The sequence below is a fragment of the Lepidochelys kempii genome, chromosome 7 (genome assembly GCF_965140285.1).
Source record: "Lepidochelys kempii isolate rLepKem1 chromosome 7, rLepKem1.hap1, whole genome shotgun sequence".
In the NCBI taxonomy this organism is placed as follows: domain Eukaryota; kingdom Metazoa; phylum Chordata; order Testudines; family Cheloniidae; genus Lepidochelys; species Lepidochelys kempii.
Window position 1 is genome coordinate 74136093 of NC_136386.1, and position 26090 is coordinate 74162182.

General features: G+C 40.4%; 1 protein-coding gene across 5 annotated transcripts in view; it reads left to right on the plus strand.

The window, feature by feature from the left end:
- The window catches only part of GRID1 (glutamate ionotropic receptor delta type subunit 1), an 834382-nt gene that overhangs the window by 745961 nt on the left and 62331 nt on the right, over positions 1–26090 (plus strand). For 4 of the 5 annotated variants that reach the window (XM_073353357.1, XM_073353358.1, XM_078853795.1 and 1 more), the window contains 4 exons: positions 345–446; positions 2004–2201; positions 4226–4550; positions 7642–7780. In XM_073353357.1, the coding sequence (XP_073209458.1) occupies positions 345–446; positions 2004–2201; positions 4226–4550; positions 7642–7780 (764 nt within the window). The remainder of the gene's footprint in view (positions 1–344; positions 447–2003; positions 2202–4225; positions 4551–7641; positions 7781–26090) is intronic. The other variant, XM_078853794.1, reaches the window with a different exon arrangement.

Below are 26090 nucleotides of genomic sequence, written 5' to 3' on the forward strand. Positions count from 1 at the left end.
CAATAGAAACTTGCCAAAAAGAAAAGTCTTATCAAAGTGACTTTGGTTAAATGATATGACAAGTACTGTAGATAACAAAGCATAGTTATTGTGAGATGTATCGAAGAAAACACATTCAGCCAAAGTACTTGGGCATTTTTATCCCCTTAAATTTCACTCATCATAATCCAGACACTAATGGGGAGCAAAAATGCCTCATTCTCTCTACCCCCTACCCCTTTTATTCTCTACTGTTTTTGAGAATAACCATTCAGTCAAAGTGCTGTTAGAGCATTTTAGGAAAATGTTAAAAATGTGCGTGCCTAATATTGCCTTCATACTCACTGTATTATTTCCATTTGTAGTTGGCAACATGGGACTCTGAAAAGGGACTGAATGGCAGCCTACAAGAACGGCGTCTGGGCAGTGATTTGCAAGGACTGACACTGAAAGTGGTGACTGTCTTGGTATGATCCTATTTGAGTTCAGGAGACAAAATACTCAAAAGAAAAATGATGTGATAGGACATTTGGTTGTTACCCCTGCCCCCATAATTTTTCATTAAGTCTTTTAATCCTTTATCATCTACTTGGGCTGACCAGCTGCATAAGCAAGAGAAGAGAGATGGAGGACTTTTATGGTTTTGTGTGACTTTGTTGATGCTCATTAAAATCAGGGGTTTAGAGAACTGCATACTGAGACTGTGTGCTAGTCTCAAACAGTCACCCAGGCTGAAATTCACCTCCATTCAGATGACCAATACAACGCCTGTGCATTGCTCAAATGGTGCCCAGGACTTGTACTAGTCCTCTGCACAGGGGTGAATTTCAGCCACAGTGCTCCTTACTCTGACCTGTAACATTTTCCTGTACTGATCCCATAGATTAATAGATTTTTAAGACCAGTCAGGAGCATTGTGATCATCTGTTCTCACCTCCTGCATAATGCACGCCATAGAATTTCATCAAGCGATTCTTTCATTAAGTCCATAATTGCTTGTTGAGGTAAAGTATATCTTTTATAAAGACTCCTGGGCTTTCTTGGAGAAGTCTTCTAATCTTGTCATGTTATGAGATGGTATAGGGCCACTTCCCACTAGTAACTTAGAAGGTACTAGAGCTCAAGTTAGCTAAAGCTACATTGGGAATAAATTAGGATTTGAACTTGTTTCCAGAGATAAAAGGGTAGTTCATTAATTTTCTGCTTGGCTAAGCCACCAAGATATACTTTTTAAGGGAGCAGTTACTTTATAACTGCTTAATATGCTGAACATGGTGACCTCATTATGTTGTTTTTCTTCTTTACCAAAACTATATGCCCACGCCAGTTCTTCATTATAATAATGTCATCCTCTGATTGAAAGATACTATAGTTGGCTATGTAAATAATGCACACTTCTTAAGTTACTTATTTTTCTATGTGTATTTTCTCTCTTCTCCTAGATCAAAGTGCATTAGAGAGATTTGGAGAACTGTAGGAGATCATTAGGACAGTTTTCTTTCCATCTGTTTTTATCTTTCTTCCCTCTAGCGGGTAAAGGCAGTGATCATATCTCCCTTCTTTGTGGATGTCAGCACCAGTTTGCAGACATGGCCAACAGCAATGACTGTAAAATCAGTAGAGCTGGCATTCCCTTGGCAAGTGAGCACACAGCCTGTGTCAGACTGAAACACCATCGCCCTGCAGGATTCCCTATTGCACGATTTCCAAAATGCATTTTGTTAACTCTAAAAGCACTTCAGGGGCCAACCCCTGTAAGAACTATTCTTGGATTGTTCATAATGCTAAATAATAGAAAAATAATCAAAGGGTTTTCTAGTTATTATTTCAGTGTGTGTCCTGTGTAGATGATACGTTTGTTACCTTATGAAAGAAATATATCTAAAACTACATTACTCTGGCCTGGACAATCTCAGTATTCTAAAAGCCAACAATAGCACTGGGTTGATGAGAGTTAGATCCATTTTTTTAGGTATTTAAAAAAACTTCTTTAAATATTAGCTTCGATGTTATTTTTTTCTCAGGAAGAGCCTTTTGTGATGGTGGCAGAGAACATACTTGGGCAACCGAAGCGCTATAAAGGATTTTCCATTGATGTCCTGGATGCACTTGCCAAGAATCTGGGCTTCAAGTATGAGATTTATCAATCTCCTGATGGCAAGTATGGACACCAGCTCCATAACAGCTCTTGGAACGGCATGATTGGAGAACTTATTAACAAGGTACAGAGAGCAGAAGAAGAGATCTTCAGGCAGAGTACAGCTAACTTTTTTTTAAGGGTATAGTGAAATCCTCCCCAGTAAAATACAAGGGATGAGTCAGAATGAAAACCCCAATTCTAAACATTCCTGAAGTTTGGATCCTGATCTAAACTTTTGTGCTTTTGGCCCATCTCCACAAAACAAAGACTCTAGAGTATATTATTCTGTCAGTGACAGCAAAGGTAACTCCTAATGACAATGTAAGCTATGCTCATGTAACTATAGACTATGCACATTTACCATATGGGAAATAGATACCAAAATATGTATTCCACTTCCATTATCATTCGAGGACTTTCTGTTATATCTTTGCCACTAATTCAAAGCTACTACAACTTCATTTCTAACTCTGTTAAACTTCCTTTGGGACAGCTACTTTGTAGCAATATGGTTTTATAATAATCAACTATTTGATTTCAATGGATGTATTGTACAGGAACATTTTGAAGAAGAAGAATGGAAAGCTGGTCTCAAGATGATCCAGTCAGATAACACTTGGAGGGCCAGATTCTTTTTTTAGTTACACTTGTGTAAATCAGGAAGAGTACAATTGAACACCACTGAAATAACCGAGAACTGATTATAGTCAAGAATCCCTAGAGGAAATGAAATATGTTTTCTTAGAGATGCACGTAGTAGTTTCTAACATGGAACAATCAAAATCAATGTAGTGCAAGGACATTTAGAGGAATTAATATCCAATGGTGTTGTCCTTTGCACAGGAGGTTGCTCTGCTGCAGTATATGTTTTAACGGAAAGTAAAAGGTTTATCGTTACTTAGTATTACTAGAAAGAGGAGGTTGAGATGAAAATTGAAGCAAAACACAAGTTCAGTGAACAGATGTAATAAATACATATCTATAATCAATATTCATTACATTGTGCGTTAGGTAAGCATTAGATATTTTCATATTTATTCTAAAGTTATCCCAGCTTTTCTGAATTTAATTAATTTGGAAATCTGGTTAGAGGTCCCATGAGATCAGGCTTTCTTGTGAGCTACTGAGTACTTATGGTATTTCTGTTACTAGTCTTTCCATTGACTTCAATAAGCTTTATATCAGCCTCTCCTCCCTGAGTTCTTTCCCAAAAGGGAAGTTAGGAAACAGAAAATATGTTTTAAAAACTTTTTTTCAAATTAACATTCAAACAAAATGTTTATCTTCCACAAAGGTTGCCAGCAGGACTGTTACCATGAAATCTATTCACTTAAACAATGAGTTTAAAATAGATTCAGGAGGTAAACTGTCCCTGAAACCTTCTTCCAATGTTTATGGCTGTACAATCACATTGTCCTAATCCCTTTTTTTTTTTTTAAACCAACCGACCAAACAAAACAGTCTCCCTGGCTGTTGCATGAAAATCTTATGTGAGTATGGAAAACTGATGCACTGTACCGAGAAAACAGTGAAATCTAACTATACACAAAGTACACAAAATAAACAAAGTGGGGGGAAATACAGTAGGGTTTTTTTCCCATTAATATCTTTCAGTTAGAGTAATTGCAGAAGTTATTTGTAACAAAAGTAGATAAAAAGAAGTGTTTATGCGGAGTGTGATTTTTATATTGATGATGACTCTTTCATTAATCTTCACAATGCCCCAGTTAGGTAAGGGCTAGGATTATTAGCCTCCATTCTGTAGATGAGGAAAGCGAGACAGAAAGGTTAAGTAAATTCCACCTGTAAGACAATTAGATGCTCTTTGTTATACAGTAATTTCACAGGGTACATTTCAGTACTCCACTTTCAACTAGTACATATTTTTATTTTATTAATTTCTCTCAATAAATTGAAATGATTCTACTGCTTTTTACGCATTGAACTAGACTTCAATTTAAAATTAGATGAGAGAAAGAAATCAACGAAATACGTAAACCATTGGCTGCTTTGGAGCTTCTCCTTTTATAGTCCAAATCTGCCCAATCTAAACAATGTGCTTGCTAGGGGCAGGAAGAAATATGACTTGTTGCATTTCTCTTGCAGAGAGCAGATATGGCAATCTCAGCTATCACTATAACACCGGAACGGGAAAGTGTTGTGGACTTCAGCAAGCGGTACATGGATTATTCAGTGGGGATTCTAATCAAGAAGCCTGAAGAGAAAATCAGCATCTTCTCTCTCTTTGCTCCCTTTGATTTTGCGGTTTGGGCCTGCATTGCAGCTGCCATCCCTGTAGTTGGTGTCTTGATATTTGTTTTAAACCGTATCCAGGCAGTCAGAGCACAGAATTCTTCACATCCCAGTCCCTCTGCTTCCTCCACGCTTCACAGTGCCATTTGGATTGTGTATGGGGCCTTTGTTCAGCAAGGTACTGTCAACATTTAATATCTTACAGTCAGTACTTTTCAATCTCAGTACGAAGGAGTAGGCCGGCACCGATGTAAGGAAGTACTTCTTCACACAATGCACAGTCAACCTGTGGAACTCATTGCCAGTGGATGTAGTGAACGTGAAAAGTATCACTGGGTTCCAAAATGAATTGAGAATAGATACATCAGTGGCTATTAGCCAAGATGTCCAGGGATGCCACGCCATGCTCTGAGTGTCCCTAAACTTCTGATTGCTGGAAGCTGGACTATAGGGGATGGATTACTCAATAATTTCCCTGTTCTCATTATTCCCTCTGAAGCATCTGGCACTGTTGGAAGTCATGATGCTGTTCTAGATCAGTGGTTTTCAAACTGTAGGTCACGACCCATTACTGGTACTCGGAATATAAGGCACTTGGTCATGGCGGCTCTTGTGAGCACATCCGACTGGGCCATTAAAAGTCCTGTCGGTGGTGCTGCCCAGGTAAGGCAGCCTAGTCCCTACCTGTTCTGATACTGCACTACGCCCTGGAAGCAGCCAGCAGCAGGTATCTCCTAGGCAGGGGGACCACGGGGCTCCGCATGCTTCCCCCACCCCAAGCACCAGCTCTGCACTCCCATTGGCTGGTTCCTGTCCAATGGGAGCTGGCGGGGGGGCGGTGCCAGCGGGTGAAAGCCGCACAGAGCCGCTTGCGTGACTCCGCCTAGGAGCCAGACCTGCTGCTGGCAGCTTCTGGGGCACAGCATGGTCCTCGGTGCCAGGACAGCAGGAAGCCTGCCTTAGTCCCCCTGCTATGCCCCTGATTGGGAGCTGCCTGAGGTAAGCCCGTGCCCCAACCCTGCATGCCAATCCCCTGCCCCAGCTCTGAGCCCCCCCAAACCCAGAGTCCCTTCCTGCACCCCAAACCCCTCAATCTTAGCTCCCCCCCAGAGCCTGCACCCCCAGCCCAGAGCCCTGACTCCCTCCCACACCCCAATCCCCTGCCCCAGGCCTGAGCCGCCCCAAATCCAGAGCCCCCTCTTGCGCCCCAAAGCCTTCATCCCTGTCCCCACCACACAGTCCTCACCCCAATCCTCTGCCCCAGCCCTGAGCCCTTCCCATGTCCCAAACCCCTCATTCCCAGCTCTGTTGTGTCATGGGCATCAACAATTTTCTTCAACTGGGTTGACAGAAAAAACGTTTGAAAACCACTGGTCTAGGTGGACCATTGATCTGATCCAGTGTGGCCTTTCTTATGTTTCTTAACATAAGCAGACACCAGAGGGACTAGCAAAAATCAGTTGTTTAACAGAGTTTTGTCTTTAACTAAAGGTCAAGCATAATTGTGCTGGAAACGTCACAGAGAAATCTACTGTAGAATCATAGAATCATAGAATATCAGGGTTGGAAGGGACCTCAGGAGGTCATCTAGTCCAACCCCCTGCTCAAGAGCAGGACCCATCCCCAATTAAATCATCCCAGCCAGAGCTTTGTCAAGCCTGACCTTAAAAACTTCTAAGGAAGGAGATTCCACCACCTCCCTAGGCAACATTCCAGTGTTTCACCACCCTCCTAGTGAAAAAGTTTTTCCTAATATCCAACCTAAACCTCCCGCACTGCAACTTGAGACCATTACTCCTTGTCCTGTCCTCTTCCACCACTGAGAATAGTCTAGAACCATCCTCTCTAGAACCACCTCTCAGGTAGTTGAAAGCAGCTATCAAATCCCCCCTCATTCTTCTCTTCCGCAGACTAAACAATCCCAGTTCCCTCGGCCTCTCCTCATAAGTCATGTGTTCCAGACCCCTAATAATTTTTGTTGCCCTTCTCTGGACTCTTTCCAATTTATCCACATCCTTCTTGTAGTGTGGGGCCCAAAACTGGACACAGTACTCCAGATGAGGCCTCACCAATGTCGAATAGAGGGGGACGATCACGTCCCTTGATCTGCTCGCTATGCCCCTACTTATACATTCCAAAATGCCATTGGCCTTCTTGGCAACAAGGGCACACTGCTGACTCATATCCAGCTTCTGGTCCACTGTCACCCCTAGGTCCTTTTCCGCAGAACTGCTGCCTAGCCATTCGGTCCCTAGTCTGTAGCTGTGCATTGGGTTCTTCCGTCCTAAGTGCAGGACCCTGCACTTATCCTTATTGAACCTCATCAGATTTCTTTTGGCCCAATCCTCCAATTTGTCTAGGTCCCTCTGTATCCTATCCCTGCCCTCCAGCATATCTACCACTCCTCCCAGTTTAGTATCATCTGCAAATTTGCTGAGAGTGCAATCCACACCATCCTCCAGATCATTTATGAAGATATTGAACAAAACCGGCCCCAGGACCGACCCCTGGGGCACTCCACTTGACACCGGCTGCCAACTAGACATGGAGCCATTGATCACTACCCGTTGAGCCCGACAATCTAGCCAACTTTCTACTCACCTTATAGTGCAGTGTGGTGTAGCTGATGCCACAATCTCATATTATTTAATTCAGCATAAGTAGCATACAGAAGTTTGAACAGTTGTACTCAGTTTAAAAGTTATATTACCCCCTCACAGACAATATAGGTCTACTCTGATATACTCTGAATATTTAACCTCTATGTTTAGATAGTGATATTGCATTATTAATTATTATTATTATTTATTATTAATTTGCCTGTATTTATGGAAGTCATTCTGTGGATTAGATCCTGACAATTCTGGGTAAGGCCCTGTGTGGATTTTCTTGAGAGCATTATTCTATGACTATGTGAGAGGCAAGTGGGATCAGAGGGTTGATGTAGAAATTTTACAAGATTTAATTCAAACCAGTGATTTTAACACAGGTTAGTATTTTTTTTGTTGCAGATCAACCTCACCAGTACACCAGAGTATTCTACAACTTTCTGGATGACTTAGCAGTTAGATAGTATGTTTTTATAAAATATCAGACCTACTTAAGATAGGTCTTTGAACATATTGATGGGGTGATCTGTTAATGCAAGTTGAACATCAAGTAAAATTCATAGGGATTGTTCACAGTGTCACTTTAGACATGGAACATGTACTGTAGGTGATCTTAAATGCAGGTTTCTGTGAGACCTCAATTTCTCTCCTTATTTGTAGGTGGTGAATCTGCTATCAATTCTGTGGCTATGCGCATTGTGATGGGAAGTTGGTGGCTCTTTACCCTTATTGTGTGTTCATCCTACACAGCTAATTTAGCAGCATTTCTCACAGTATCAAGGATGGATAATCCTATAAGGTAAGTGCCTTTCTTTACACAGAGCTGGAAACCTCAATTTCATAGATATGCATCATCCCTTTGAATGTTCATTCTTGAGAGAAGGAGAATATTGGAGGGAATTTTCTCCTTATTTTCAGTGTCTGCATTTCTCCCTTCCCTATTTCCCTCTTTTTCCTACAAATGCCAAGCAGTTTTCACATTTGTATAAGGAAGATCATGGCACTTAGACTTTAAGAGAAAACTTTTGCTGATTTGAAAGGAAAATACAAATCTCCCTAACTGAGAGAACTCATTTTCTTATGCAGGTTTTCTTCGTCACTATTTAGGTTACCTATATTTGTGAGTCTTAATATTTCTGGTTGTAAAAGAGGAAATCTGAAAGAATGGTATAGAATTTATATCTCTATGACATCGTGCAACATATGGCTTCTAGTTTTGCATGTGCAATTTTGTGTATGTTGTCATCTGCAGTTTTATATAGTACTGCATGAAAATGATTATGCACACAAAATTCCATGTACCAAATGATAGGCACACTCTTAAAATCAAAAGACCAGATTTATTATGACTATTTGAAGAGCAAGGTACTCCTAGGAAGGGAGAAAGGATGGCAGAATCAGACTCTAAGGTAGTAGATGCAGTAAGGAAGTTGTTTTATTAAATATATATTTCTCCATATATATATGTTGGCGGTATCATTGTGATAAATTGCAGAGCCTTGTAATAAACTGCATTTATTCTTTATCTTTGTCCTCCTTACCTTGCACTCATTCACATCTGATGAGAGTATTTCTAAGCCTCTGGGCAATTTTGGGAATTCTGGGCAGAATTTCTGCCATTCAAAAAAAAAAAAATCAGCTTGGCAGGGAAATGTCTCCTTCTTTCTTCTCAAATATGGACTAACTCCCTAAGAGCCCTGCACTTCTTGCCAGTGTAATTTTGGGAAGTTTATCCATATTTAGGAGGAAAAAAGGAAGCATTTCGCTGGCAAGTTGGTTTTTTTTAAATGGCAGTTGTCCAAAAACTGCCCAGAGGCTTGGAAATACTCTTATCAGATGTGAATGAGTGCAAGGTAAGGAGGATAAAGGTGCAGAATAAATGCAGTTTATTACAAGGCTCTGTAATTTGTCACAATGATATTGCCAACATATATGCAGAGAAATGCACATTTAATAAAACATCCTTACTACGGCCACTACCTTATACACTTGAATGAAGTGCAAGGCAGGCAGTTTGTCATCAGTCTTTCCCCAGTGACAGATTTATGGTCTGATATCCTGTGGCCCATAAGTGAAATGAGAGCTTTATTCCACTGGAAATGGAAGATTCCCAGTGTTATGAAGGGACACAGGATCTTCTTCTAACCGTGGAAGGTGCTGATGTAATGAATTCTTGTGCTACAAATAGACACAGTTACTATATATCTCCCAAATATACATACGGGGGAGGTAGGACTAGAATCCTTGTCCTAACATAGAGACCTCTACTCCATAAGCTAAAGGAGAACTCCCACAACCAGTTGCAGTAATATCCCCTTTTCCCTCTCTGTAGTCCAGCAACTAAATGTCCAGTTGATTAAGTCCAGTTGACTTAATCTCTCATGAGTAATATTGTCATCCCAAACTCACGTTAATAAAACCTGTATACCATAACTTGTCATTTTATATATACATCCTATAATAGTGGTCTGGGTGTGATGTTGCAAACAGAGAATGCTCCGTTAGGAAATGCTTCATGCGCACAGCAAGTATAAGAAGATTTTGTTCATGGTAGACAATGAGTGCTGCAAATTGCCACAATGCTCAGTCCTGACTTCGGTAACAAATTGTAATATGGGTTTGAGGTGGAAGCACAATGCGCAAATCAGTGTTAAACTCAAGTCAGGAACAATGAGCTGTAGAGCTTGAAAAATGACCTACTTCTGAATGTTACAGTTTCTTGTAGTAGAAGGAGTTCGTTGTGCAATCTGTCAGGTGCTTCCTAAAACTCCTCTGATTTCAGTGGAAGACAAGAGCACAATAGATGCAGTAAAAAAATTTCAGTGGAGAGGTAAAATCAACAGCAGATTTTTCAGGCTGAAGTATTCAAAACCTCTCATGGGATTTGGACACCTAATTCCTATTGAAATTAATCAGAATTGGCCATCCAAATCCACTAAGTGTCTTGGAAAATCTCTACCTAAATCTCTAAAATGATAGTTCAGTTACAGGACCCATTTGACTTTGTCTTGTGACCTCAGAAAGCAATCAGCCTTTTACCTTGAGTTATGACACAGAGTGCATTTCCAGTGTTGGCCCGTGAAATGTAATTGTGGCCAACTGTCAACAAAATGGCAACTGCCAGGTCCCAATAACAGATTCCTTATGGTCAGTGATGATATACAAGGCAGAAATCAACCTGGTATCTGATAACAAAGCTGTGTTGAACTTGCAGTGCTAGCTGCTAAAAAAACCCTTGTTTTGACTGTTGCTACAAATATGTTTCAGACCTTAACTCCTTCATCTAAAAAGGAGCACCTTTAAATGGCCAGTTCCTTCCATCTGGCCTGAATAGTGAGGCTAAGATGAGGGAACAATAACACTTGGTTTCCCTCATACAGTGCATCTCTAATAGAGCAGGTCACTCTCAGAACTCTATGGCATGCCCTGATGCTGGCAAGAGTAATTAATGTTGGGTCTTCAACTTTCTTGTTGTTTGGAGTTTTGCCCTTTCTGATTATCCATAGACTTATTTCACAGACATTGGTCAAGTGAGTCTTCCCTCCCATTTTACTCCAAAACTGAATGAAGGATAACAGACAATGGAAGCTTCTAACTCTTGGGACAGGGAATGGTGTGTCAAAATATCCTATTAAAAAAAGCAGTCTTGGGAATTCAACGCTGGTATGTCATTAAGGCGACACACACAGAGTCCTAAATTCATGCCTTGGCAAGGAAAAATCCCTACCTATTCAAATATTATGTTAAATTGAAAAAATAGTATTTGTGAGGTTGAATTTACATGTCTCTTCAGTAACTAGTAGAAAGATGTTGGCCCAAATTCTCAGCCCTTCTGTCACAAGGTGCCTCCATCACTGCCTGGTGACCCTCACTGCCTGGTCAGTTCAGATGGTTTCACAGTCACAAACACACACTGGGCTGTTTATCTTCCACCAAGGTGTGTATTTGCTCCCCTCTTACATAGTAATATTGTGCAACACAGCCTTACGGAAAGCGTAGGCTTCCTTGTAGCCCTCATCCCCTGAGCTTCCTTCTGAGCTGCCCCTTGATTCCTGTTTCTTCCCCTTATATTCACCCTAATTACCTTGTTGGACCAGTGATTGTTACCCAGTGCTCCCAGTCCCCCAACAGAAAATGTATAATTGCCCCCAGCTGGGCCTGTGGCCTTCCTCAGGTTGAGGCAATATCAGTGATCGGGATGCTGCTGATAGCGCCCTGTCACACTTTCTATAGCTGTTTTACACCTCTTTGGTGGTAGAAAGCTGGCAGATCTTGTCCTTTGAGAATTCTGGTTGTACAATGGAAAATCCCTAGGTGGTCAGGGTGGTCCTATTCCTTGACAGTCCCCAGCTGCTAGAAGAGTATCTTATGACTATGAGTAGTTAAGCACAATTTACAGCAGCTTGAAGGCTGCTCAGACTTATAGTAGGGGCCAGAAAGTTTAAACACTGAGGGATGTAAAAGTGGTTGAAAGCCACCTGTGTCCCTACCTGATTTTTCCTCTGCAAAGAATCTGTTTTTTTAAGATTTGTGTTTGGTTTTTATTGGAAACTTCTAATGTCACCTTAGTGCCACTTTCCCTGAAAACAATACTAAACGTGTTCAAAAGACTGGCTGCCCCCTTCCATCTTCAATATGGTGGAGATGATTTCATGCCCCAGCCAGGTAGGCACAGATTTCCTGTAAAAAATTAATTCATCACCAGCCACAGAGTGGGAGATTTCCCTGAGGCTGAAACTTCATCTCTGCCATGTGTTTCTTCTGCTGCATCAGACCCTAGTCTGCAAGTTCCCAGACAGACATGCCAAACCTGTGAAAATAACACAGAAATTGGGCTTGTTTTTGGCTTAACTGGCTTGTGAGTTGCTTATTGGCTAGTGTTTGGCTTCATGTAGCTTGTTGCTTCTTCTTCTTTTTTTTTTTTTTGATCAGCTCCCAGCAAGCAAGTGCAAGGGAGGGCAAGCAGGGGCAAAGGGTAAACAGTGACAAGGTGGGGAGAGAGTCGGGGTGAACAGTGGAACCACAACAGTCCCAGACTGCATGCTGGGGGGATCTAGTCACATAGAGTATTGGGGTTCTTAGGGATTTGGCTTGTTTTGAAATGGGATTAGCCTGATTTCTGGTTTATTGTGAAAGTCGGGGTGCTTATTTAACGAGTGAAAGTTGGCATCTGTGTTTCCTGATCTTACTACTACTTGGTTTCAGTGAAGTAATGTATAATGCAAATAACTTTTGTCTCCCTTCTATACTAGTCATTGGAACTTTTCCAGATAAGACCTTTTGTAGAAGGGAAATATATATTTGAATTTCTTTTTTTCCCTCCCATAGTGAGATTTGAGGCACCATAAATAATAGTTGACAATTTTACCACCAACTGAGAGCGATCAAATCCTCCTGCATTTTTTCCGTGTTAGGAAACTGAACCCCTATATAATATATGCTGTTATCGCTCTCTCTCCATAGAAGAGTCTTCTGGTGTGCAGTATTGCTTGCTGTTAAATTGCCAGCAGGGGAGAAACTAGTATTATGGTGCAGCAGTAGCTGCAACATAGTTAAGTTCATTACAAGCCTGATTTTGCTCCCAAGCTCCCTCTAGAATTTAAATTTGCCGCATGTTATCTGTGACTAGCAGAGAGCTGAAGTATAGAAGAAAATAAACAGATGTCAATCATTCTACTAATACTCATTGTTCTCCGCATGCCAGCTACAAAACGGCTTTTCAGAGAAACCACAAATAGTGTGTGTTAGCAAGATCTTCAAGAGATGTGCACCAGAGCAAAGTCAAGCTGTTGGAAAGCAAATTCATTAAATTAAAATGTCAGATTAGAAACTGCAGAATGGCAGTAGGCCATTTAAAGATCATGGCACTGATGAGCTTTACAAGATTTGCCAGACCCTTGTTTGAGCTCCAATGCCCCTCCTAAAGTCCACAGAAAGGGAAATTAGTCAGATTAGGAGCATCAGTACAGGGGGAAGAAAGCAGTCCCAACACACCAGATAGTGCAGTATCCGAGAGGAGGCTAGAGAAGGTTGCTCAAAGACTTTGTTAGCCCCAGAAGAAAAGGGGCTGTGCCCTGACCAAATCTATGAATCCGTTAGGAGAGGCATCTTCTCCAAAAGCACATGACTCCCCTCTTGTGGACTTCCTAAGGTTCTCAGGAGTTCCCACACATTGCAGGAGTTTTCCAGCATTCTGGATGTTGGAGCACCAGAACTGCACTGATGGTTGGCTATGTTTTAGGAGCTCAAACACAGTGTAGATAGCACAGAGAAGGTCTGGGCCATCCTGTCCATCCTCCAGTTCCTGGTGAACTACACTTTATGCTTCTGTAACCATCTGTAGCCCCACTTTTTAAAGGCCTTCGCCACATCCCCTTTTCCTGTCTTGGCTTCACACTTTTCAACTTCCTCCTAACTCTGATACCCTGCTGTTCCCAGATCTACAATACTAAGCAAGGTGGATGTCTTGAGGAACACTGATGATTGTGTACACTTAAGATCTCAGTGACCATGGGGATGCTGCAGAAAACAACAAGACAATGAGGTCCTAGAGTCTGATTTTGGGAAGTGCTGAGCACTCACATCTCCAGTTGAGATAATTGGAAGTAGTGAGTGCTTGGGGCATCTGAAAATAAGGCCCTCAAGGTCCAGACATTACCCAGGTTGGGACAGAGGAGCAGATGAATATAGTGTCCGCAAGGGACCAGATTTGTGGCACTTGGTGAGGAGCTGCTGCTGGGGATGAGAAGGCAATGATCCAAGTTCTACCAGGACTGATTGAGTAATTTTTAAACATTTTTGAAAATCTAGAGAAATTTTCAGACAAACACCTTAAGGAAGGCTGAGGGGCTATATCAGTCCCTTAAGGGCAAAAACCTTACAGGGACCTTGCAGTTAAAATCAAATGATCACTAGGCCATCCCAGGTAAATCCCAAGTGTTCTTTCTTGCTAGGTCCAAGCAATTCTACTTTGCTTTTCCAATTGCCAACTTCAGAACTTTGTGTAAAGTATGGAGCCCTCCAATGAGACAATCCACAAAAAAATGATCTAAACTTTTACATGATAGATTATGCTTTGATTTGTTTGTGTTTTCTGACAGCCATGTGATCTGCTGTCTGACTAAGCCAGCCATATGTAATTATGAGTTTAATTAGCAATGATGTAACTTCCATCTTTGCTCCTTGTTAGCAAGCAAAATACAAGCAGTTCAACAGTTACATATATATTCCAAAACTCAGGTTTAGGAGAGCTCTCCTGATGGTAATTAAGTACCGCATCGTAAAAAAACTAGGGCATAAAGTAAGCTGTCTGCAAATTTGAAAGAGTTTAAATTAGAGCTTTTGTCAAATAGGTCCTTGCATCAGACATTATGAATATTTTAAATGCATCTGTACATGTTCATTTGCTGATTGCACATGAAGAGTATATTATGTCTGATGTTATAATTGCTTCTTGTGTCATCTCATGATTTGGGGTTTCTTTATTTGTGCTCTACTTCCTAAGTTTACCTGTTTTTGGTGTGGGTTTCTGTTTTGTTTTTGAGAGCTGAAATTTTACAGTAGCTTGCCTGCTTTCCCAGGATGCTAGTAGGAAGGATGGGCCAGTGTTTAGGGAGAAGTTCCTCCTCTGCCGCAGATTTCTTGTGTGACCTTGGACAAATTACTTTGCCTCTTTATGCATCAGTTCTCTATCTGTGCAAGGGGTCTAATAGCATTTCCGTAGTGCACAGGGGTGTTGTGAAGATAAATTCTTTAAAGATTGTTAGTTACTCAGATACTACAGTAATGGGGGCCATAAAAGTACCTAAGATAGACTTCTAAGTTCCATTGAAAATATATATATATATATATATATATTAAAGAAAATCAAGGAGAACTTCCTCTAAATCCCAGATAGTGGAAAAAGTAGTAGAAGGCTTACTTCTTAGGGTTGGTCTACACTTAAAATTTAGGTCAAAATAGCTACATTGGTCAGGCATGTGAAAAATCCACACCCCTGAGTGCTATAGATATGCCTACTGAATTCTCAGCATTGATACAGCTAACTTAATGGAAGAATGCTTCTGTCGATCTAGCTACCATCTCCCAGGGAGGTGTTATTCCTGCAGAAATAGAGAAACCCCTTATACCACTGTAGTCTGCATCTATGCTATGGGGCTAGCCCTGTAGTGTAGATATGGCCTTAGAGAAAAAGCTCGTTTTGGGGAATAAAGAGAGGCTTACTGTGAAACTGTTACGATGGTTTTTTTTGGTAGCAAGAAAACTCGTAGGTATCTGCACTTGCTGGGACCTTGAATTGGAACTGCTTGAGCTTGAAAGCAGCCCTTTTCTTACTGATGCGACAGGATTTGATTTTCAATATTTCTTATATTGTTAATTTTGTTTATTTTTACAGTATTTTAACATGTCTATGCAGCACCTCGGGCACCTAAACAGGAAGGGTTTGTGTGTGTGTGTGTGTGGGGGGGCATTATTAAAAATAACCCATCATCATCATGATTAAGGATCTCATAAAAAAGAGATGGCTAAAAAGAGTACAGGACTCAAGTGAGTTAACTAGGAGAGGAGAAAAACACCTGTAGTGTAATAGTTGCCTTTGAGTCTTCTGTATGGCTTGCTTGGACTCCCAGTGCACACAGAGGAGCATTTCTTTGGAAATGCTTTGCTGCTGACGCACCATGGCACAGAAATTCCAGGGGAAAGACTCGGCTGTCCTCCGGGCCAGCACTGTTCCTTCCCCATCCCAAGACCAGCCACAAGCAGAAATGTAATAAAGCTGCTGCTGCCTCACTTGACTTTCCTCAGTGTTGACGCCAGTAGTCAAGTGCTCCTGGGAAGCCCCATACTACACAAAATTTGGAGCTTCTTAGGAGCTCTCCACACCGGTGTCTATTTCTACTAGTGAATCTTCATAGTTCAGCAGCAGATGAGATGGATACTAACCTTTCATACCAGTTGGGCATGTGTGCAACGTATAGGTGCAAACACTAGCATGAGTCATTTTTGTGGGTGCAAAATTTGGAGAGCACAACTGAAAGTTAAACATGCATTACACATCTCCAGCTGTGATTTTTAAAGGAAGGTTTATAGTGGAGGCTGTTGGAAGAGTGAAGTACTGGTGGATTTCTATAATTTCTTGTGCTGCATTGTAATTTATGGGGGGGAGGGATAGCTCAGTGGTTTGAGCATTGGCCTGCTAAACCCAGGGTTGTGAGTTCAATCCTTGAGGGGGCCATTTAGGGATCTGGGGCAAAAATTGGGGATTGGTCCTGCTTTGAGCAGGGGGTTGGGCTAGATGACCTCCTGAGGTCCCTTCCAACCCTGATATTCTATGATTCTGTGATGTGTCTATTCATTCTTCCCCTTCTAGGGAAGTTCTGTAGTTGAAATGGCTTGAGGAGTCAGTGTTGAGATCCAGATTAAGTTTAGACAAACATTTGCATTAGAGGCCAAATAAGGACAGTGATTTGGATATGACTATGCCAAAATTCATCAGCTGGGCTCTTGATCCTTTGGCTCACAACAGTGGATATCCTGCTAAATCTTTGGCTTTTACATGGTTTTTTTTGCTCAACTGCAGTGGTGGAACTCTAACAAGAGCAGCAGTTCTCGTGATATGTCAGCCAATATTCAAAGGGCTCATTCGAATCTTGGGATTTCGAACCTCTCACCTCTCTGTTTCTTTGAAGTTCTGCTTTTCTCTTTAATATAGCCTACTCATTTGTAATCTCAGAAGCAGAACTGCTTTATGCATTTTGTATCATCTTTCATTGCTCTGCCCGCTCTCCTAATCATTGTTCCATTCACTGTTCTATTTATATTTGGTTTCTTTATACGGCAAGAATCGTTCCACTCAGTAACCCCACTTCTATATGGTTCCTCCCCCCCCCCTTTATACTTTTTTCTGTCTGGCTGCTACAGGAGGAGAGAATGCAGGATGCAGCAGTCAATTTTTTTCCAGTACAACATTTTATTGTTCCATTGGTCTACTGTAAAGATGCTTACAAAGTGCCCTGAATGAACCAATAAAAAACACTAATGAAAAAGGTTATCAATAAAGCATAATAAAGATTACTACAACAGTTAAGACAGAACAGGTCTTAAAGTTGCAAACATTTCCTAACTGTAAAGATTGCCATCATCCATCATTTTTAAGGACCAAGCCAAGAATAGAAGAAAAACTAACTGTGTCCTCCGTTATGGAAATCTGTTCTGGCCTAGGAACAACCAAATGCAAAGCAAACTAACACCCTATACTTGAATTTTTGTGTTTCACCATTGCAAGACATGGGAGAGAGGGCCAATCAGAAGGCGGGCCAGGAGGGTAATTTGGCCTGGGCCTCAAACTCAAAGGGGGCCTCAAATTTAGACAAAAATTTGTTAATTTTTTGGCATTTGATAAGTTTCCAGACTTGTTTTTTGGTGCCTTATTTTGTTTTCATGTGTTGTCATTTTTAATTTTTATTATGGCTAGCACCTCAAAAGCTGGAAGTGGCATGGGCCTCTCTGGACCTCTGAGAGGGCCTGATGGGAGTCTATCCTTTATCCACTATACCATATTCTAGCTAGATACTTATATGGCCCCAATCCCTTTAGTAGCTGTGTCTTTTCCCTATACAGTGTTTGCCTGTTGGCTGTATTTGCTCTTCTTTTGTACAGTCAAATCTTGTCCCATCCACTGGATATATCCTTCCTTAGACAGTATTAAGAATCTCAAAGTAGGATGCCAGATAGAACCTGGGACAAAGGGTAGCTATTTTCATGGAATTACCAGCAGAACTGATCCACTCAGAGAAAAATATAATTAAAGTAAAATACATTTTATATTTATACCATTTCTCTGTGCTATCTACAGTTATTAGTGTAAGAGAATAGCTCTTCCATGTGAAGTGTCCATATTCTCCGGTTACCCAGCTACGCAGAGCACAATCTCATAAAGGGCTCCAAAGCAACAGGGGTACAGGATTTCACTGATGAGCACAGCAGAATTCTGAGGTGCACTTTGAAAAGTTCCCGTAATTAATCAGTATATATTTAGCTACAATGAGTTGCAACTCCACCACCTCTCTTAAAATACTGACCTAGATCTGTAACTAGGAACTATCATTGAAAGCCTGTTAGGAAAGCAGAGTTCATCTTTCCTTCCTGGACAGCAATTTTTCATTTGCTGTCACTTTAGTTAGAAAATATTAGTATTTCTTTCATATCTGACAGCAAGAGGGACGTATCCCAATTATTTTCTGATACCATGTGCTCAGTGGTACCAAGATGAATATGGGAATCACAGCGTGCCATTATAGAACTTTGGTTATAGTATATTTTGGTTTATATTTTTACCAGAAAGATGCAGGAACGATCCCATAATGCAAGGGAACCCTTTCCCTAATGTTGCTCTAAACAGCTGAAAATATAAATATTTATTTTATTACTAGAACAACGCTGGCCAATATTAGAGTGGTAAACAGTGACCAACATCATACTGCTATAGGTTTGCTTCTATTTCATATTTCAAGTGTTGAACTAAGTTATGTAATATAGCTAGAAGTTCAATTCATATAATAACCCCAAAGGATGGTCTTCCAGAGCCTAAGTTTGATGTACTTCAGTGAAAAATGAGAACTCAAGGTAGTATATAACACTTTTTAGCTCATTTAAGATATGGAGCAGTATTGTGCACATATTTGAAACTTCTGAGGAACTTTTAGAATTCACTGTAAAATATTCTGTTCATATCTGTAGTTTCTGCTGTAATAAAAACACTCCTTTTCTTTATTTTTTTCCCCTTGTTCGTAACATCTCTGCTTTGGTGATTCTCATCGCTATGAAAGAATGTCTTATTATTTGGAGTCACCATTTGACACTATTACAAAAAGTCTTACAAATTCTGTTTAACTGAATGTATAGGCAGTTAGATCTTGGACAAATACTAATTATTAGCTGTGGTTTAATTTGTCTTAGTAGCTGTGTAGTTCTCTCCATGAAGGATTTCTTAGGTGCATCTGCTGTCAAAATGATATAGCCACAAAAGGAAATAAAAACATTTTGTGGTGACAAAAATTAAAAGTGGAACCACTTCACTTTGTATTTTTGTGTATTAAATCTGTTAACAATTAACCAACTGTATGCCCAGAATTGTGGATCCACCCAAAAAAGGTGAAGATATGGAATACGTTACTCACCTAGAAAAATGTCTTTACACAATTATCCTTTCAAACTGTAACTCCTGTAGCACTGAAATCTCTTTTATTCTCCTTTCTCAAACTAACGTTTATAATGTTATTTACATTATATATTTATAATGGCTTGGTTTCCCTTGTGAACTCTTTTTTTCTTTTCTCTCCCTATTATCTGACATAGCCTACTAGCACCTTCAGAACCCTTACCAGGTTTCTCTGAGTATAAGAATGACTAGCTATTAAAGAGGAACAGGAGGTTTGGGATTGGAAGCAGGGTTTATTTGTTTTTCTCAAGCTAATCAATCGTTGTTTCCTCCATTTTCCACCAGAAGCTTTCAGTGTTCTTTTACATTTCACCATGGATCATGATTAACCTTTTACTCACTGAGGCTTTTAAAATCTTATATTCTCTTAAGTAGAGTTGGAATTATTTGTGTTACTCCTGATGGATTAATCGAATGTTAAAGGATTTTTGTGAGACAGGAATTGGTGTTCTTAATTTTCGTGATAATAACATGCTACTGAAAGTGTTCATCACTTTTTTGGGGGGTGGAGCTGTTGGGTTTTATTTATTTATTTATTTATTTACCGAATACTTTCCTGCACTGGCATCTTTAATGAGTTATCACTGTCATATCCCAAATAGTTTTCTAATAAGGAGAACAGCTTTCCTGGAACAATCAATCTCTTAATAATGGGAAGGTGGTATATGTTATCATCATTTCCTGAACTCATCAGCTTTGCTGAATAAAACCTCTTTTTCTCTGTGTGTGCGCTTCCTTCAGCTGTTCGGTATTGGAGTGTTTCCAGTCTCATCTGTGTACAGGAGAAGAGTAGTAGTATTCTAGAGAAGCCATGTTGGTACAGTTGCAAAACCTACCTTAATAATCATATGCAGTTAGCGAAATTTGCATCTCCACCCAAAATGTTGGAGTCAGTCTAGGAAAATAAATCACTGACTTATTTTCATTGTTTTATAACTATGCATATCCATCTAATGCAGTGGTTCCCAAACTTTAACAACCTGTGAACCCCTTTCACTAAAATGTCAAGTCTCTCAAACCCCCTCCTATTCATGAATATTTCCAGGGATTTTGTCCTTTACCTGAGTATACATAATAAAAGCAATGATCTTGGAAATATAAAATTTGTTCTTATGACATGCTTATTACACACTATTTATTATTAGTTATTATTTACCATTACAGTATTTTTATTATATTATGCAAACAGCAACACTTTTCCAGGATCTCACTTTTGTAGCTTATATCACTTTGAATAAGCCTGTTATAAGACAAGGCTCCTATGTTTCGTCAAGGAGTATCAGATGTGAAACAGCATGAAGGTATTTAAGAAGCCAACTCAGAGTTCCTCCTACACAAGCATTCAGGTCTTGAGCAGTCCAGGCAAACAATACACGTTACAACAAAGCTTAAACTTGTTCTTCATAATAATTTTAAAAACAATACCAGTTGCCTATTTAATTTTAAAAACAGCAAAAAATATCCACCTCTCTTTCCATTTCTTATAAGGAGTCTTGAAGTTTAAATCTCCTCAGTGTGACAGATATGCTCGCTTTGATCTGCTTAGCTCTTGGAAGTCCAGGGGCTCTGGGCTGCTAGCCCCGTGCTGCCCGGGGTTCCTAGGGACTGCTCTGTCCGCCATTAGGGAATTTTTTCCTGAGAACCCCCTGTAACATTTCGCAAACCCCAGTTTGGGAACCACTGATCTAATGAAAAATAGAGAACAACCATCAAAATGGCAAAAAAAAAAATACTGTTTCTTAGCTAGAGAAGTGATGACATTTTCAAGCTAAGAAACGTGATTAGTCTGGCCTAATAAGAATGGTTATCATCAACGCATGGAGCAGCCTGTTGATTTTGCTTTAAAGCTTTCAGTGATACCAAATCAGGCCCACAAATAAAGTGAGACTGGTGTTCAAACTGAGGGAGAGGGAGAGCGAGAATAATGGCTTATTGTACAGGAGGGGCCAAAGGCACCAGGGCCAAAGCTTCAAAAGGATCCCTCTCCAGTCCTCCTTGGCCATGAGATTAGTGGTACTGATGCAGGCAACACCCCAACTTACTCTGCAGCAACTAAATCCTAAATTCACTGGGTTCCGCAGTGCTCCAAGTTCAGCCAGTTTTAGATTATATGTCAGTTTCAGTAAACTCACACACAACAAAGTTGAGTGGTGCCATAGTCCAGTAGTCTCATTGACTTTGGTGGAACTACTCATGGTATAAAGATATAATAGTTGTGTACTGTGCTATTCAGCATTAGTAGGAATATCACAATCTAGCAACAAGCTACCAGGTGTACTCATTCTTGACACTATTTAATTATTGCTATTTATTATTATTTATATTACCACAGCATCTAGGAAACCCAGTCATAGACTTGGGCCCCATTGTGCTAGGAGCTGTACAAACAGAGAACAAAAAGATGATCCCTTCCCCAAAGAGATTACCATCTGAACAAAAAGTAATTATTTTTCTTTACAAAGTCACACTGCGACAACTTCATAATGAAGTATGAGACGCTTATGATATCAGAATAGAAGAATGAACTTGTTGTTTTCTTCATCTTAGTTATTAATCTCCCTAATGATTTTAGCTTTCCAAATGTGAGTGGTAGAAGAAATCAGTACGGTGAACAGTTTAAAAACACATCTGCATTAGTAATAGAGGTAGTTTGTTATTTTCATTTTAAGTGAAAACATGTGTCACTCACCAGATGTGTTTGGTTGAGACAATATGATTTTCATGCCAACTTTATGATATGTTTGATTTAGGTAAAGTGACTGAAACCTGCTGCTGGGACTGAGTAGTAGTTAAACACCAGCTGCAGTTTTTATTTTAATTAATATTGCAAGAAGTGTAGAATACCTTGCTTTAATTTACACAATAACCCTTCAAAATACTCAAATAAAAGGCATGATGGCCTAGTGCAATGGTTTTAAACCTGTGGTCCACAGACCCCTGGGGGTTTATATACTCTGACTCAGGGATCAGCGAAAGGTTGTTGTTACCATAGAACAATGGTTTTCAGCCCATGGTCACAGACTCCTGGAGATCCACAGGTTGTGTAAGATTTCCAAAGGGGTCTGTACCTCCATTTGAAAATTTTTAGGGGACCACAAATTAAAAAAAGGTTGAAAACCATTGGCATAGGGGATGTTTTTTTGTTTTGTTTTTTAATAATCCAATGTGAACTTTAAAAACCTGCTCCTTGTTTTCAGAAAATAACTGCAGCCAGCTTTGCAGTGGCTCCTTGTCTATGGTAGATCCTAAATTTTCTATATTTCATTTCCTTCTCTAATGATAAATGAAGGGTGGATCTTGGGCCAGGTTCAGATGTAGGGATCAACACTATCAGATTTTCGGAGTTGACAGCAGCTGTCCTTCAGATCCGCCCTTCAGATGCTCATGGGCCCTTTCTGGGCCTTGGATTTGGATCTATAGGCTTCAAGACATGCCGTTGGGTGAAGATTATCAATTGATTAGTACTGAAAGCCTATCCAGTCATTTAGGAGCATAAATATAGATTTAGAAGTCTAACTTTAGGCTACTGTTTTTGAAAGTCAGCCTTGATTTGCCACTGTACCTCTGTTCTTCTTATGCTATCAATACAGCATCAAAATAGAGCTTTTAAAAAATGCTTACCACAATGTGGTCCTAATCTCATGTGGGGCTTCTAGGTGACACTGTAATATAAATAACAAGTGCAAATAACAATAGTAAGCAATTGTCATTGTGGTGGAAGAAGAGAGGGGAAAATGACTTTGTGGTTAAAGTGTGGTTCTACTTTGAAAAATAAGCATGTAGAAATGGCCTCTTTTGCAACTGAACTATTCTGTGTATATTCAGCATCAGATGAGATTACTTCAGTGAGAAAAATTGTATTACTCTGACTTTGTTTACCCTGCAGAGCCAGAAGGTTCGAGGGTGTAAGAGTTGGATTTCAGTCCTCCTTGTACAGTATCAGCAGAATTGTTCACTAAGGGCTTGAAAGGCTCTGAGCACTCTGGTCCTGATCCCTGCAGAACTCTTAAATACATGCTTAACTTTCAGCTTCAGTAGTCCCTTTGACTTTAATGGGACTGCTTATATGCCTAAAGTTAAGTGCATGTTTAAGAGCTATGCTGGGTCAGAAGCAGGATGCAAGATGGAGCTGATCAGATATACCTGTGGAAACCACTGAGCCAGCAGAAACCACTGGCACTAGTTGGGGGTTAGAGTGCATAATTTGAAGATGATTGGGATGGACTGGTGTAATTGAGGGCCTGATTTGGTCTACAGAAGAACTGTTATTTCTGGTAATGATGGATAAGAAGACCCCAGTTTGACTCAGATCCAAATGTGAGTTTGGAGGGCTGGGAATTATGCTTTCTTTTCCTTGTAAACTGGCACATTTATTTGTTTAGGAGATAACTACTCTCTAAATATGGTTTTTCAACCAGTTGTGCACTCACCTCATAGTAGTTTTGTCTATGCTATATTTTCCTAGTTTGCTTATGGATATCACTTCCACATATGTAGTATATATCCCTGCCTATATGTTTGTGAGAGTCGGTGTGCAAATGCACTATGATGACTCTTCCTTCTAGTTTACAAATAGAGAGTCACACAAACAAAGTATTCATTCTTTTAGCAATTCATTGTCCATATGCGTGCTGAAAAACCTTTGGTTCAGAGCTGGCCAGGAGAGAGAATTTCAGTTCAGTAAAAAATTGTGAGTTCATTGGAATTTTTTTTTCATCCCAAATCATGATGAAAAGCCAGAAATGCTTCAAAGAACAGAAATTCCTCAGTATTTTATTTTGGAAACACCACAGCTTTCTAGCAGTGGGAACGTTTTGGTGTTTCCAAAATGAAGTATGTTCTTTGGTCTCTCAGGCTCCTCAGTAGCCCACTAGCTGAGCAGCTGAAGAGCCAGGCAGCCCAGGGGCCTGGGGAGCTGGCCAGCCCAGGGATACCTGACTTCCTGATAGCCCACCAGACAAAAAGGCTGGCAGCTGGGGCTCAGGGGTCCCAGTTCCACTAAATCAGCATTTACTGATGGAATACTGTTCTGGTGGGAAATCTTTAACCAGTTTGACTTTTATTATTCAATTGCACTGAAACATTTCCCCAAAAACTTTCTTCAGTGCATGGGGGTGGGAATCACATTTCTAAAAGAGCATGTGTAGGGAGATGTTTACTCAGTTGTATTTGAGGTGATGTTAATTTTCCTTGTGTCATTTGGATAGCTGTAGCGCAGAATCAGCTGCCACAATGACACAACGCTACTTGGATGCAACTTCCTATACTTACTGTTCTCTTTTTGGGCTTTATCTGTCACGGCTTCTGCCAGATATTTGCACTGGCTGGTTATACAGAGCTACATGAAATGTTGGTAGCTCTAACCCAAAAGAAACTTGCCTGGTTCAAGATTCTCATACAACATTTGAACAAGCTGTGTTTCATTTGAACTCCCCCCTCCCCCTCCACACCCCTCGCCCCCAGTATGTGAGGTTTTGGTAGTAACTGAGCAAAACAGTTGGCTTCCTATCTGGAGAGGGGAGACTCTTCAAAAGATGAATTTTAATGGCTTGGGCCCTGATTTTCCAATTTGTTGCTTGTGGGGAGAGTTCTGCCCCTGTGCCAAGTACCACTAACTTGTGGATGCAGTAATCCAGCCACACACACAAATGCAGGATTGGACCATTGGTTGGGATGTGAATTGGGGTTACTATAAAAGATCCCATGGGTTCCTGTCTGGCAGAGTCTACCCTATGTAAACTGTAAGCTCTCTTCTAGATTGTAATATCCTTGGGCAGTGACTGTCATTTATTATCTGTCTGCACACCACCTACCATAGTGGGGACCAACGCGATTGTGGCCTTGAGGTACCATCACAATATAAATGTTAAATAATAATAATTGTAATAAACAGCATTGATAGTGCCAGTTATGGCTGGGGTCTCAAGGAGCGAGGCCGTGATTAGGCAAGCTCTAATTCCTGTATTCAAAAGACAACCCTGCAGATATTACAGGTTTTTAAATAAACGTTTGCACAATGAATCACCAAGCGTTCAATCCCGCTCCCTTTTGATTTAATGGGAAGATGATCAGGCCTTGTCTTTATCTAAAGTATGAGTAAGCTCGGAAAGAAGGCTGTTTTTAGGAGGGATTGGGGCGGGGGATGTGGGAGAGGGCCTCCCCTTTGGCAAAAATACCACAATTAGTAATTCCATCTGTGAGGGGAAAGTGATATTTCAGTTGACTGTGTAGGACGAATGTCTGTGCCTGTCGGTTAAGTCTCATTCAAATACAGCAGCTGCCCAAAGCCAAAGAAAGTTTGATGCTATGGCATGTGCAGCTAGTATTAATTAATATTTAGGAACCAATAATAAATAATATTATAGGCCATTTTTTCAGCTTAGTGTTTAGTTAATCATTTTGTTTCAGCTTTTTGTTTGCATGGTTAGTATGTTTTCTTGTTAATTTAGACCCTGATCCTTTAATAATCTCTGTAAAGGTAGAGCCCCATTGACTGCTGTGAGCCCATTTGGAGTTCATGGCAGAACTGAAGCTTTTAAGGGTATTTTTTGTTTGTATTTGTCTTGTTTTCTGTATTTTTCATCTGGGCTAAGTCATGCAGGAAGGGGAGAAGGTTGTTTTGGAGACATTAAGTAGTGGTGGGAGTTTCTGACAAGTTCCGTGCTTTTGATGTGTTGTATATATGTTCTTTGGCTAATACTTTTTGTCTGTCTATTTCTGTCTGACTTTCTTGGCCCTGATCCTTCAAACACTTTTGCATGTGCTTAGCTTTACATGGAGGGGTAGTTCCATTGAACTCAATAGGACTGCTCGCATATGTGTGTAATTGGTTGAAGGATCAGGGCTTTAGATTCTAAATTCTTTGGGGCAGGGACTGTATTTTGCTCTT